The 15379-nt window shown below is 40.4% G+C and overlaps 1 protein-coding gene across 3 annotated transcripts in view; it reads right to left on the bottom strand.

The window, feature by feature from the left end:
- ASZ1 (ankyrin repeat, SAM and basic leucine zipper domain containing 1) overlaps window positions 1-15379 on the bottom strand; it is a 46849-nt gene that overhangs the window by 14450 nt on the left and 17020 nt on the right. For all 3 annotated transcript variants that reach the window (XM_083574594.1, XM_083574593.1, XM_083574592.1), the window contains exons 3-4: window positions 12364-12486; window positions 10897-11008 (exon numbers count right to left, since the gene is read on the bottom strand). In XM_083574594.1, the coding sequence (XP_083430720.1) occupies window positions 10897-11008; window positions 12364-12442 (191 nt within the window). In that variant the 5' untranslated portion in view covers window positions 12443-12486. The remainder of the gene's footprint in view (window positions 1-10896; window positions 11009-12363; window positions 12487-15379) is intronic.

Raw genomic sequence — 15379 nt, 5'->3', positions numbered from 1 at the left:
CAAAACTGTTTTGTGCAGCTACAAAAGCACACAACAACCAGCTGGTTGTCAGGAGCCTTTGAAGCACTGCACAAAAAAGGGACCCCATGCTAAACAATCAATCCTCACCCCACATATGCTGATATTATGCAAGTTGCACATTGCAGTGTTACAATGATCACAATAAATGTTGCATGCAAAACACATATAAAGTAACATATCATCACGTTTTCTTAATGTTAAGATCATCAAAAAGGAGAATAAACTTAAAACATATAGAATTTTTCTTTTCATTTGTGTGGGAAGGGGAGTATGTGTTTTTGAGACCAATGTAATACATTTGAGTTTTATTATCCTAAGCTCATCTGCTTTTGTTCCTAATGTAAAATTTCTTGTCAATACAATAAAGGTCATTAACCTATTGTCTATTTTCTTGGAAAGGTCTTTAATTGAACTTTTTTTGGGGGGGGAGAGAAATTATGGGTCATATCGTGTGCCATGCTTTTGTTTGGTTTCATTGTGTGTAAAATGCTATTTTGGAAGACTGTTGCCAGGTAATGAAATTACGGGAAATTATATTTAAAATAATATAGAATAGGTTAACTATATATGACAATGAAAAATGGGTCTGTAGATTAACATTTTCCTGGAATTACATATAAAAAAACACAGCATGGCTTGTTAACCATCTTACAAACCACTAGAGGGACCCCATAAAACACATGATAAAAGGCTGCACTTCTTTCAAAAATGCTAGCAAATGGACTTGCTCAAGTCTTCATTCCCAGGTATGATTTATAAGAGAAAATGGGGAAAAGGTCACAGTCCTATTCTTGATTTATCAAAACATGTACCATAGAAAAAGAAAGCACTTATCCACAGAAGAGCAAATAGTTGAACCATATCATTTGTTGTAAGAATCCAAAATGACACCTCATCAGTTACAATGATATCATCTCATTGTTAAAAATAAATAGGATTACACCAATGTAAGTTTGGATCTTGGTTGGATCAAATGTACCCTCAAGAACATTTGAAATGCACAAATGCTATGAGAAAATGTCCATTTCCTAAGTTCATTAACAAATGAATGCATGGGTTGTCATTTCAAATGATGCATTATGAAAGTTTGGCCATTTCAAAATTTTATCTTTGTTAACTAAATAGAAGGAAGATGAATATGATAAATTAGATGACTCTCAAGAGCAACTTAAGAACACTGCACAAGAAAATGTTCTGCAAAATTTTCCAGTTCAAAAATCTCCACAAAATCCACATCACCACACATATTGCAAGGCACTTAAAAACTGTCTAGCCCAAGTATGGTGGACCTTTGGTTCGCAGGCCAAATCAGGTCCAGTGAAGGTCCCAATTTCGTCCACAAGGTTGTTTCCCCCAAACCTTTTCCACATGCCCCACACCTAATGGCCTATGCGAGACGCATCAATCCTAAGGTATAATTATGAGCCTTAAGGTGTACTTTGGATTGTGCACTGGCAAGAAAGGCTTGCTGTCACCACCAATCAGTTGGTATCAGTTCCCCAGGGGATTCTGTAGCGTAGCCAAGTTCAGCAGAATGTGGGGCTTGAAGGTACTGCCTGTCACCTGATAGGCGCTAACCAAGGTCACTGGAGAACTCAGCAGTACAGCCAACCCCTGCGAAACCGGAGCCTGACGTCAGTACTGATCAACAGTAACCACTTGGCTGGGCTTGGAGCTTCCATTCTAATTACAAAGGAAAAGTGAATCACCTAGATAGCTACAAAGGGGAAAAAATGGGACACAGTTTCAACTCACTTGTCAAAATGACCTGCTGAGCATGGGTGAACAGCTAGATCCAGTACCCCACGCCTAATCCACTCCAGTCACCACCAGTTCCCCAAAGTACAAAACAATATTAATGTCACCTCCCTAAGATTATTTGCCTTAGGAAAGAAGGAAAACATTGCACCAACTCTAGGACTGGGTGATATCTGGTTCTCAGCATCGTGATATATCACCAGCTAAACATTGTGATTTGGTGATCTATCATGATGTCTGAAACATGAAACAATGTAGGATGGAGACAAAGGAGCAGTCATTGGAGATTGAGTCATAATGAATCCCACCTTTATCATCTACTATTCTAGCCACTTGATTACGCTCGCCTTTCTAGCCATAAGCCTAGAAAACTTATTTCAAAACTCATGATACACTCTACTTGTTCAGGACATAGCAGTGCAAATTTATTCTAAATCTAATGCTTGGTACCTACTTACGCAACAGATATTTATACACTTGTGGGCTTCTTACGTTTTTATGTTTTCATTCCAACACAACCACTTCCTGATTCAGTTTTGTTTTATCTCGCCCCTACTGATGTTTTAAATGACAGCTTCCTTCCTACAATGCCCTCAGGAGTGGCATTTGTATTAAACGAACAATAATTTTCAGACTGTAGTTTTTCTTTGAGCTTTTGTCTCTGCAATAACCCCATATGTAGCCACCAAGTTGGTATTGATGATCTTTTTTTATATATCAACAATTCCAATAATGCTGTGGCATGATCTCAACCCAAAATGATCCCTATTTGATTCTGGAGTACCAACAGATTTGTGGTCTTATGTTGGCTTCGAACATTCAGCTGTACTATATTATGTAAAACCTTTCACAATATTAGAGATCGCATGGATTTGGCATACAAAGTGTGGTATTGCTTATGTTTTTCTTTGTCAAAAATGCTGCACATGTCAGAGGCCGCACATATGTTGACAGTGCACAAATGGGAAGGTGCCTGTACATTAGTAAATACAGAGCTAGGTGGGAGAGTGAGTTGTCTGACTTAGTCTAAGGCAGATTTGTACATTCAGCATACAAAGTACTTTTTCATGCAAGCATACAATCACCTTATGGAATTCACTGCCATATGATGTAGAGGGGAACAGGGTTAAATTGCTTTAAAATAAGATTAGCCAAGTCATGAAAAATAGGTTTCCCATAAATATGGCTAATGTGGCTAACCACTAAAGAAAACAGGATGTTATGTACTGATAAAACCTTTAGTCTGATCCAGCAGGTTTTATGCTCTTAGTAAGCCTTTTAAGCTGCTGCAATATACTTGAGACGTCAGCTACTAACAATAAAATGAAGCTGAACAATAAACAATAGGAACTGTTACGCATAGGAATGACTCACCATCCCAACAGTGGGATGTAACACTAGTCTGCTTGAAGATAGTATAAAACGTCATCTGATAAGGCATTGTATCACTTGTTGGTACCATAGTCAGAGGAAGAGAATCTTGAAGCGACTCAAAGGAACTGTGTACAAAGAAAACCAATGCAAACTATGAGCTTTCAAATATTAACTAGAATATCAAGAAAGATGGAACACAACCATCCATGTATCCACCAAACGTTGGTAAGGGACAATGGCCTCCAAAGGCAAGCAGATTTAAGTCAAGCACTGGGGAGGGGTGCATTTTTTTACCCTCAGAATATTTTCATTCTGTAGAGAGTTAACAGTTCCACCACAAGGTGGCAACAGATGCTAGACAAGTATGGTAGCAAATTTTGCAGAATGTTCTGCAACTTTTCATCTTTCACATTTGGGACGATCTCTAAAATGTATTCCTGAACCTAAGTAATTTAGTAGATTACTACAGGACTTTTCAGTCTAGCAACCAGGTAACTATTACAAATGGAAGTTTGTAATAAGTAAGTTTGCACTTCACCTGGAAGACACACAAACCAAATGGAGCAGGGAGGTCCCATTCAAGTCTACTCAGAAATTTCATGGGCCTCCTTTTAAAGACAATCCAACTCAAGTTTAGTTTGTGAGTAGGTTCCACTGACTTCCCTGTTTTGTTTGAATTTTAGTGAGAGTTTCCTGGGTGACTTGCAAATTGACATACACATGGTTTGGCTTCTGCATTACATCTGAACCAGGATTTGTGATTTTCTTGCTCCAGACAAATCATGAACTATTTTGTTCTTGGCTTATTGGGTTCATATGTAGCAATACACCAATGCATGGCTTAGCTCTGGATAGTGTGCCAGAAGCAAGACTAGGGGAGGAATGAAGCAGTCACACTTTTTGTTGTGAGAACCTGCACACTTGTGTGTTCATACTTAGCCGTGGTGTGACTTATTTTTACATACTAACTGGGTCATTGATCTTAAAAAGTAAGGAAAAAAAGTTATGAGCGACAAGATTTCAATCTCAAATTTAGGTAGCTATTCATGGATTGATTAGGGGTCTTCAGGAATGAAGATAATGTATTAAATGTCTATTGTTATTACAATAGAATTTACACATCTATGATAAATGTTTTACTGCTAGGTAAAATTTATCTCACATCACAGATGATTTCCATGTTGACAAAAAAAAGAAACCTCTTCTTTTCAACTTTGAAGTCATCAAGTATTATGCCTGGGATGTCTCTCAGTGCAGACCCCATTTACTGTATGTTCAAGAAAGGTGAAAAATAACTGTACAGTAGAACAGCTTTCAAAGTTACAAAGCAGCAATTTAAAGGAAAATATTTAATTGACACTTAACTGCAAACAAACACACAAGAATTTCTTTTAGGCTCAATTAAGACAACAAGCCAAATATCACTATACCACATACTTTGTAGTTTGTCTGTCTGTCTGTCTGTCTGTCTGTCTGTCTGTCTCCCTTTCCCCTTTGAATTGCTTTTGCATGTGAAGTAGATGCACGATCTGAAAGCGAAGAAGAAAGGGAGCTCCCTTTTTGGAGAACTTGTAACCTATAACCCAAGAGGATTAACACTCTTTCAAGTTCAATACTAAGCCCAAAGGTTCCAACAGTTAAGTGTTATTGGCTCAGCTCCAGTGATAAAAGAGTTCAGCATTATCAATAAAGCAGTGGAAACTACACAAAAAGAAATGTTTCCTTTGCGAACTCAAAAGAACTAAGATGGCACAAGAGATCCCTGCAAATAATGTACCAAGTTTCATTGATATCAATAGCCATTGTTTTATAGTACTGCCACTCAGATATGTGCTGTGCTCTCTCTGCCTGTTCTCTATGAATTCATTCTGACTCAAAGTACTATACTGTATAGAGGAGGGCTCCTATCAGGTGCTGTAATGTAGCTTTATGAAGGCTGAGTCTGATGAGCATCTAAGTTAAGCATTAAGGAAACAATATTGGGGGCCCAATCAGGGTGTGGCATTAGCCAGTGAGGATCCTTGCAGAATCTGTCTGCAAAGCATTTTTATTTTGCAATTTGTTGTTGTTTAGTTGTTTAGTCGTGTCCGACTCTTTGTGACCCCATGGACCAGAGCATGCCAGGCACTCCTGTCTTCCACTGCCTCCCGCAGCTCGGTCAAACTCATGTTCGTAGCTTCGAGAACACTGTCCAACCATCTCGTCCTCTGTCGTCCCCGTCTCCTTGTGCCTTCCATCTTTCCCAACATCAGGGTCTTTTCCAGGGAGTCTTTATTCTCATGAGGTGGCCAAAGTATTAGAGCCTCAGCTTCATGATCTGTCCTTCCCATGAGCACTCAGGGCTGATTTCCTTCAGAATGGATAGGTTTGATCTTCTTGCAGCCCATGGGACTCTCAAGAGTCTCCTCCAGCACCATAATTCAAAAGCATCAATTCTTTGGCAATCAGCCTTCTTTATGGTTCAACTCTCACTTCCATACAACACTACTGGGAAAACCATAGCTTTTACTATACGGATCTTTGTTGGCAAGGTATATGCACTTTTCCCAGGCTATGTCTCTGCTTTTTAAGATGCTGTCTAGGTTTGTCACTGCTTTTCTCCCAAGAAGCGGGCATCTTTTAATTTCGTGACTGCTGTCACCATCTGCAGTGATCATGGAGCCCAAGAAAGTAAAATCTCTCACTGCCTCAATTTCTTCCCCTTCTATTTGCCAGGAGGGGACTAATTCTGCAGTTAGTCACCCTCTAAAAGGGGGGTTGACTCTTGAGTAATATGGGTTGACTCAAGTTCAATAGGGAGGGAGAACACGTTAGAATTCTCTCCCACATGACGTATGTACATCAAATGGATTTAAGAATTTATGTATTAAATTGATTCCAGAGGTTACGTCTCATGAATAAGGAACTCTAAAAAGGTAACAAGATTAAATACATGTAGTATTGTTTAAACCCTTCAAACTTATGGCTGATATTTTTCTTCTAGGGAGCAGATTAAAGACATATACTATGATAACTGTTCTGTATCTCTGCTTTGGTGTCATTGATAGTAGGATTTATTACCTAAAAGATAAATGCAACACTTTTCCCAGGCTATATAGATGTAGTTAGATGTGTCATTAAACAAAGTTAACTATCATATAATAAAACCAAGGCCACTGAAATAACACAGTAGAGCTGGCATGATACTATCAGCAACAATAAATATATTCTGTTAAATTTTAATGTGTTAAGTAACTAGATAAAAATCTCAAACATTAACCAAGCTATCAACAACAACAAAAAGCCATACACTGTCCCCATTACCCATTTACTTGAAATTTGCACTGAAAATACAGAGTACTGCTAGGTTGGCAGGAGCAGGGACCGAACAATGCCTGTTTTCTGGTCATGGGAGTGAAGTTGGAAAGGGTGGAGCACACTTTGGGGCTCCCCAGATGCATCTTGGATGGTGCACCTGAGCAATGAGAAATGGTGCTAAGGCCAGACAACAACTACTATATTGGCCCAAATATAAGCCGCACCCGCAAATAAGCTGCACCTTTAAAATTCAGGGGGGGGGGGAGAGAAAAAAATACAATACCTGAAGACGCTCCCTTAAAATTCCGCAGGCAATCACATCGGTAAATGGCGAATGTAGAAGAAAATCCTATGGGTACTAAAGAGAACCCGCAGTATGTCCCTCGGGTAGGACGGGTGCCACTTCCCCACGCTCCTGGTGCCGCTTGCCACGCTCCTGGCTGCATGCTGGGCAGGGGGAGCCACGCAGCATTGCTGGTGGTTTTCCCCCTTCCCAACCTGGACAGAGAGGACTAGGGACTGCGTGCAGGGCGGGCGCCGCTTCCCCACGCTCCTGGCAGTTTGCCCACAACCCCGGCTGCATTCTGGGCGGGGGGGGGCTGCATTGCTGGTGGCTTCCTCCTTCCTGGCCTTGGGGGAGAGGATGGAAGACTATACGTGGGGCAAGCGCCGCTTTCCCATGCTCCTAGTGTATTTGTCTTGTGCTCCTGGCTGCATACTGGGCGGGGGGGGGGAGCCTTCCCCCTTCCTCCCTTTCCCAGCCGGAGGGGGAAGGGCGGGGAAGCTGAGGGCAGGGACTGCTTCCCCACATTCCTGGCAGCATCACGGGCTGAGGGGAACCGTGCCACGGTGCCGGCGGTCTTCCCCCTCCCCCACGTTCTTTCCTAACCAGCTTTGGGGGAGGCTGGGGGAGCTGTGGACGAGACGGGACGGGAGCGATATCGTAAAAGCCCATTTTTGTCAGGTCATGAATTTAAGCCGCACTTTAACTTTTCATGGTCAGAATTTGGAAAAAAAAGTGTGGCTTATATTCGGACCAATACAGTATCTACAATGCCAAAGATGCCCTAAGTAAAACAGCTACTACTTGAGGCTCTTTCAGGGGAAAATGAAGACAGAGACTCTGAGTGCATGTTCCTCAAGTTCAAAGAGGAGAGAACAACGGTGGGAAGGCAAGTTAGGCCTCGATACCCAAACCGTCCATGAGAGGTTACCAAACCTACTGCTTACAGAGAATCTTACCAGCAACAAAAAGGAGCTCTTGGAGAGGTCTGGCAATACTAATATTAGGGAAATACGTTCAATGAGTCCAGGTGGTGAGGGGTGGCCATCAAAGGTCTCAGTGGGCTGGGGTACTTTTTCCCAAAGGAAATCTATCTCTGCACAGAAGCCACTGAACAGCCAACAGAATAAGCCTCTGTGGTTTGTGGGATTGGAGCGAACAAAGAGCATTTAACAAAAGGTAACTGTTTACTACAGTAAGCACATAACCACATGGTCCCCTGTACTGTCCATCCAGAGTAGAAAGAATTTTACCATTCCCTTGCTCCCCTGGATTTCAGATTGTGTAAAGTTCTCCTCAGTAGTGGGTAGATAATAAAACAGTGTTACAGATAATCAACTACAGTGGTACCTCTGGTTAAGAACTTAATTCGTTCTAGAGGTCCGTTCTTAACCTGAAACTGTTCTTAACCTGAGGTACCAGTTTAGCTAATGGGGCCTCCCGCTGCTGCTGCGCCACGATTTCTGTTCTCATCCTGAAGTAAAGTTCTTAACCCGAGGTACTACCTCCAGGTTAGCGGAGTCTGTAAACTGAAGCGTTTGTAACCCGAAACGTTTGTAACCGAAGGTACCATTGTACCAATGTGGGTCACTGTGAATGAGGGCTTGTTAACACCAGGAACTAGTCAATTGCCTGGTAAGCTGTGATAAGGAGGCATCACCGTCATGAAAGTAGGCATGGAAATATTTATAAATTGGAAGTGAACGAATTGTCTCTCCACCTTCCTCACTTCTGATTCACTGCAATGAATCATGTTTACATGTGGCAGTAAGCATATATTCATAACTGCGTAATGTGCGAAATGAATCTTTCTATGATTCAAAGACAAAACAAAAAAAATTTTTTCCTTCCAGTAGCACCTTAAAGACCAACTAAGTTAGTTCTTGGTATGAGCTTTCGTGTGCATGCACACTTCTTCTGAAGAAGTGTGCATGCACACGAAAGCTCATACCAAGAACTAACTTAGTTGGTCTTTAAGGTGCTACTGGAAGGAAAAAAAATTTTTGTTTTGACTATGGCAGACCAACACGGCTACCTATCTGTAACTGCAAATGACAGTATATGTGTACATGTGGGCACGAAGGTTAGAGCAATTTTGAAGTCTCGTAATGTTAGTGGACTTTCTAGCAAATTGGCTGTGTCCAATAAGAGATAAGCTCTGAACAGATGGGAGATTTCCATAGCAAACAAATACGCTAATATTTATATCCTGCCTGACAACAGTCTCCAAGATGGCTGAAAACTAGTGGAAATTAATATAGAAAATGTAAGATTCTTTTAAAAATACAGTGGTGAGTCATGGAAGGCTTTAAAACAGGGGTGGCTCTCCAGATGTTGCTGGACTCCAATCCCCATCAGCCAGCATGTCCAGCAGTCAAGGATGAGGGGAGTTTTGGTATAACAACACCTGGAGGGCTATTTCTCCTTTAATGGAACAGGGGCCACTAGGTGGCGCATCGGAAGATGGCTGACAATAACATCTCTCCGACCCACACGGGGTAATTTGGAGGCTATGATGGGGGTAATTGGCCTCCTTAACCCCCCCCCAGGATTGTGGGGGGGACGGCCCTTGCCTGCTGTGCCCTATACCACCCCCGAATTTGTGGGGGTGGGGGCACTATGCACAAAGCCCTCCTGTGGGATTCCGGCACTCCTGGACGCCGTCCCTGATTCGCGCCGCTAGTTGCAAGCATCTTCAAAAGAAACAATTTGGATGAGATAAATTGCACATGCTTCAAGGGAAAAGGGGAGTAAAGACTGCTGACAGAAGAGATCTCTGATAATAAGACAAGAATAAAATATGAGAAGATATGTCAAGATACGGTACTACAAATGACTGAGGGGGGAGGGGGGGAAACCTGCCTTCCTTTTTCTTACGTGATTTAACAAGAATCCTCTCCCCTAATGAGTCAGAAACTAAGGACTTAAGCTGTGGATTTAAGGCTGTGTGGAGATAAACTTTCGAACCAAAGCAATGTTTCAAGATGAAGCTGGAAAGCTAAGAGTTTTGGAATGACGCAGTTAAAAATGCCGTCGCCATTTTGGGAGGCATTGTTGGAGCTCTTGGGTCTGGGAGGAGAAAGAGAGAAATAAGAGTTGTTTACATATCATAGATCAACTTCTCGGTGGGACTTAAGAGCGACAAATGCCAAATTTATGATGGAAAGAGCGATGCTGTCTACGAAGGAGATATATGGAAACCATCTGGACTTAGTGGAGGAACGGGAAATCCACACAGGATTATTATTTTGCTTATCGGCTTAAGGAGACTAACAGAAGAGATCGTAAAGGAAAAAATAGAAATTATATGAACAAGATATGATGTGGAAACACCAAGATAAGACTGGATAGAATTATGAATTTTGTCTGGATTGATTGGGACTGATTTGGACATTAATGCAGTAATAAGAAGATGATCTGAATCCCCCTTTGGATCTTGAAGTATGGGTTCCCCCAACAAAATTTAAAAATTTGGCTTTGTAATTTGGAATTTATGTGATGTGATTTAATTTGATGTGATTGGCCAGTTAATAAAAATTATTTTAAAAAAATATTCTCCTTTAATGGAACAGTTACAGAAAATGTTCACTCTTCAGGTCTAAGATATTATCACTGCCAATGTTATAGCTATTTACCTTAGGAAAATAGTTTACTTTTCAAGAGGAGTGGAAAATTTAACAAGATAGTGTTTTTATAGTATTTGAGAAACTAAAAAGCAGCAGCTCTGAAAGAAGTATCTTCCACACAACGAACATTGTAAGTGGCTGTAACATTCAAAATGCATTGAGCTTCTAGTCCTTAATCAAACCTGTTCTTCTACAGCAAAACACTGCATGCTGAAAAATTAGTTTGCTTACTGGATCAACAGCAAAGTTTAGCCAATACAATGAGTAAGTTCAAATGTTTATCGAGTTTCTCAATGCAAATGGTAAACAAATATTACAAAACCATTTGGAGGGCTACTTCAGAAGAGGACAAAAGGTTTAGGAGAAAACAGTACCCACATAAGGCACTGTCAGCAAACAGAAACATTGGTAGTACATATCAGAAAGTGAAGGCCAAAGACCTACTCAAAAGTTATCTATTGGTAGTACACACGACAGAACAAGTTCAATTAAGAATGACTGTAAGTCAGAAATTTGGAGATAATGTTGTTTGCTTACCTACAAGCAGCATTAGGATTAGCATTTCTTGAGAGAAGCAGTTCTACACACTTTAAAATCTGCTCTTCTGAAGTATGTGCTGTACATGCAGCCATCAATACTGTATATTGATCTAAATGAAAATTATACAAATAATCAATGATTCCTATAATAAAACACAATAACCAGACACGGTAAAAAAAATGTGCAAAGACCAATGCTCGTTACAAGCACAATACACAGAAAGCACCAACTGCATTTAATTGGAAATGGAGAATTCATAATATTAAATTAGTTTAAATTTCAAGGGAAATTTCCTACTGGTCTCAATTTGAAATTTAAAGTGTAAACTTTAAATGCATATTTAAACTCAACTACAGGTTGCTAGATTTAATACTTATTTAAAACTATGTTCTTTTATTGTACCTGAACAACCATAAATATGTTAAAATACTCCATATGGGTTTTTTGTCCTTGTGTTTACAACCAGTTTTGCATAAAATCAGATTTATAGCTTAGCGGGTACTCCATTATATGGCACTTGTTAGATATGCAGGTCGCATCAGTGTCAAGAGGTGCCTCTTTCCAGCTTTGGCTGGTTTTTCAACACCCCTTCCTAATGAAATGAAATGCTGCCATAGTCATTAATGCCCTAGTGACCTCAAGCTAGAAGACATGGCTGTTTAAAATGACCTTCACCTGAATACTTCCTGTTATTTTAAGCTTAGATTCTAATGGCTGTTTGATAATTATTGTGATCCTGGTTTTTATACTAATATTTGGATTGAAAATTTAGCTGCCAATTGCTAATAATTAAACTGTTGTATCCAGAGACTACACTGTCCCTTCGGCTCTCTGCGTTCCACCAGGTTTCCATTGTGCCTACTATATCCATGCTCTCCTTTACAACCAAGCACTCAAACTTTCCCATCTCAGTTCAGAGGTTTATAGTATTACCATATAAAACCTATACACTTGTGTCTTTTTCCAAATATTTCTGATATGTGTGTTTTTAACTTACAGCACTCCAGACTCCTTGAACTGCTGTCATTTTCAGTACTTACTTCTGCCCCTTCCCCATTTGGGCAATCAAACTTTTTCACCCACATCCCATATTGGAACTAGATTCCCTCCTTCCCTGAAATATAATACAATTTTCTTATTTGTACCCCGCTCATCTGACTGGGTTTCCAGTCTCATTCACCATGACAGTGGAGGAAGTGTCAACCCTGGGAGTGGGATATCACTATCATGTCTCTGAAGGCCTCATCCACCAACCTCTCTGCCTTTGGCCTCAAAAGAACAAAAAATGAGGCTCTCATTGTACCGAGCACACACCCAGAGTTTCTGTCCGGCAGACAGATAGTCATAAATGTAACATTCTGTACAATACACTGGATAGCCCCCACACTCCTGCTGGATTTCCACCTGCATACCTGAAGTCCTAAAACAAATGTTTATAAGAATAGCTGATTTACTAAGGCTTACCCTTATCAAAGCTTGCATTTGAACCTCTGTTCAGAAGGATTTGCATGAGTTCCACATTTGAGACACTTGCAGCATACATCAGAGGAGTCCATCCAAACTTAAAAGTAGAATCCACACTTACACCTGCAATGATTTTATATATGCAAGTGTATACACAGTTAATAAAACAGAGACTCATACATTGTACTACTCTCTTCAGAGACTTTTGATACAAATTCCAAAGCTCGGCAAAATTATCTAGCCATTCAGCATGCAGTCTTTAGCTGCAGAGATCAATGGCAGTGGAGGTGGTTGAAATACCTGTTGGAGCAGGGAAAGTACTCTGAAGAATATCTGGCCCCAATATGTTGCCTTTCCTAATACTACTATCAAGAAGGCTGGGGAAAAGGCTTTATGTATTAGAACCTGTGCCCTCTCTCACATTTTGCTGGACTACAACTCTCTTCAACCCTGACCACTAGCAACGCTGGCTAGGGTTGGTGGGACCTGGAGAACAACAAATGGAGGGCTACAGGTTCCCCATCCCTGTTATGCATCATTATCTACTCCACTGTCTCAGAACTCTACCCTTTGCCCAGAGCAATAGCAGCAAGAACACCTGACAAAAGCTCAGGTGAGAGTGCCCCCAGGATCTGACCTTACCAATCTCCGCTATTGCAAGTATGAAAACAAAGTCACATTTTTATATCACTGGCAGCACTTGGTATTCTAGATCTCTCAAGGTGTTATTAAAATTCAACTCATCAGATTACATTGCCTGGCACAATAGAATTTGAGACATTGTCTGGATTCTGCCACCAGCCAGGTGATCTGGGCAGCACATCCTGTCTCCTATGAAGATCACCATGGTAAGGGGAAGATCACTCTGGCCGCACCAATCAGCTAATGTAGAAGAACCTGCTCCAATGCTAGCTTTCTTCCATCCATTACTTTTTGTATTGTGCATTTACACTGTGACTGTGGAAGCAGACACTCTCTTATTTTTTATTTACTCATTTATAATCACTTAGAAAATTACAGATACTTTATAAATGTTAAATACTAATTACCTGCAGGAACCAGCAAAAATAACACTTTAGCCACGTGGAATCCTCCACATGCAACTTAACAAAAAATCATCTTTAAATCACTTTTACTAAGGGGTTTAGGTACAGAGATCTACAGCTATTTTCTCTAGATCATCCTTGTATCTCTATTCTAATTCCATGAAGGTGAGCACAAGGGGCAGCAGGTGACAGACCCTGTCTCTCCTCATCAAACCTCCCTGGTTTCCAGGATGACCATGCAAGAAGCGATATGCCCGCCTCCATGGCTAGCACAGAAATGAAGCAGACCAGCAGAGGCAAAACTCTTTTGTCCCTCATCCATTGGCCCGCTTAGTAGAACGCAATTAAATAGATAGATAGACAGACAGACAGACAGACAGACAGACAGACAGATAGATAAGACAGATAGCAACTTTTCTAGTTTGATACAAGGTGATTCTAAACCAGCTTTCTTCAATCTTTGGTTCCCAGATGTTGTTAGACTACAATTCCCATCAACCCTGACCATTGTTGCTCAGCCAGTTGGGAATAACGGGCATTGTTCTTTGACAACATCTGAGGGCCAACAGCTGAAGAACTTCAGCTTTTTCCGAGCAGAGACTCACCTGTAACCCAATGTGCATTTGGGGATTTGTTTGGTGGCAGTGCTGCTTCTGTGATTCACATTAGGTCAGGCTAAGGCCCAGTACTGGGTCTTGACCCACTAGTTGAGGACTAGTGCCCTAGGCCACTTGCACATAGTCATATACACTCATATTTCACAATTATTTGGACAATCACTAGAAAGCTGCTGAGCTCGAGAACCTTTGCTCTCTTCCTGTTATTTCTACAAGCTAGTAGAAATAATAGTTGTGTTCCAAAATGTACCAGCATCTTTTGTTTGACTAGCTAGGCTTTGACGCTATGAAGAAAATGGTCCACAAATAAAGCTTGAAGTCAGCATAGAAGAGGAGAAAGTTACGTAATCACTTTATCTTCTCTTATTGGACTAAGAGTATTTATTGGCTGAGAAGTCATTACTTACAGGAAAACTGCTATTTTTATGGATAGAAAGCTCTCAAGTTGAAAAGGTGAAGTAATACCTTAGGAGATTAAGATAAAGTTCTATGAAAAAACTCTTATCTTAGAACATTTCAACATTTTTGACACTTGGGAAGAAGTATGATAACAGGTTAATACTTCATTCCTAACTTATGTTGCAATACCCCAGAATTACTGGATTCAGTCATTAGGAATTCAGAACTATGAAGACTTCTCAGCATTTGCTGGTGTGTTCATTTCTACAATGTAATCTTGATTCACAATAAATAAAACTCACATTGCCATATCAACAGCAATCATGCCCCAGTATTTTTTAAATTTCTGTGGGGCTTTTTCTTCAAAAACCGAGTAACTTGGTAAAATCAGTACTTGATACTTTTACAGCCCAGTCCTATACGTATCTATTCAGAAATAAGTCCCAGATAAGCAGGCATAGACTGCAGCCTATTCAAGACAGAGGAGGAGATAAAGAGAAAGCAAGAAACTGACTACATTTTGAAAATGTATTTAAATATATGAGTAGCAGTAATAACATTTTTGGAAATTCTATAAATCTATCTAACCATCTTTACTACAGTTTCTCATAATTCTAGTTTGTGTAAAGTAGTGTCCCAGAGATGGAACACCACTTGGCTATCACATTTATGCAGAAAACTGCATGTACCCTGCTAGATCAGTAAGTATGTATGTCTATTTCACCACACATAATGGAAATCCTTTGCCACCTGTAGCTTACTAATGTGCGTGTCCATGGCACATAGACAAAGCACTCAGCACTTGAAACATATTCAGTAATGTCAAATGACTTTTTTTTAAAAGTATTTCCTGAAGGTAGGTTATTTTAACCTGATAGCTCAAAATTAATTTTTGTGGCAGGAGTGGGGAACTGAATCTGTCAACAGGACAGATCATTCAATTCCACACACATG

This window comes from Podarcis filfolensis (genome assembly GCF_964270895.1).
Source record: "Podarcis filfolensis genome assembly, chromosome: 10".
In the NCBI taxonomy this organism is placed as follows: Eukaryota; Metazoa; Chordata; class Lepidosauria; order Squamata; family Lacertidae; genus Podarcis; species Podarcis filfolensis.
The sequence above is the reverse complement of the archived record's forward strand: the minus strand, read 5'-3'. Positions and strand labels throughout refer to the sequence as shown.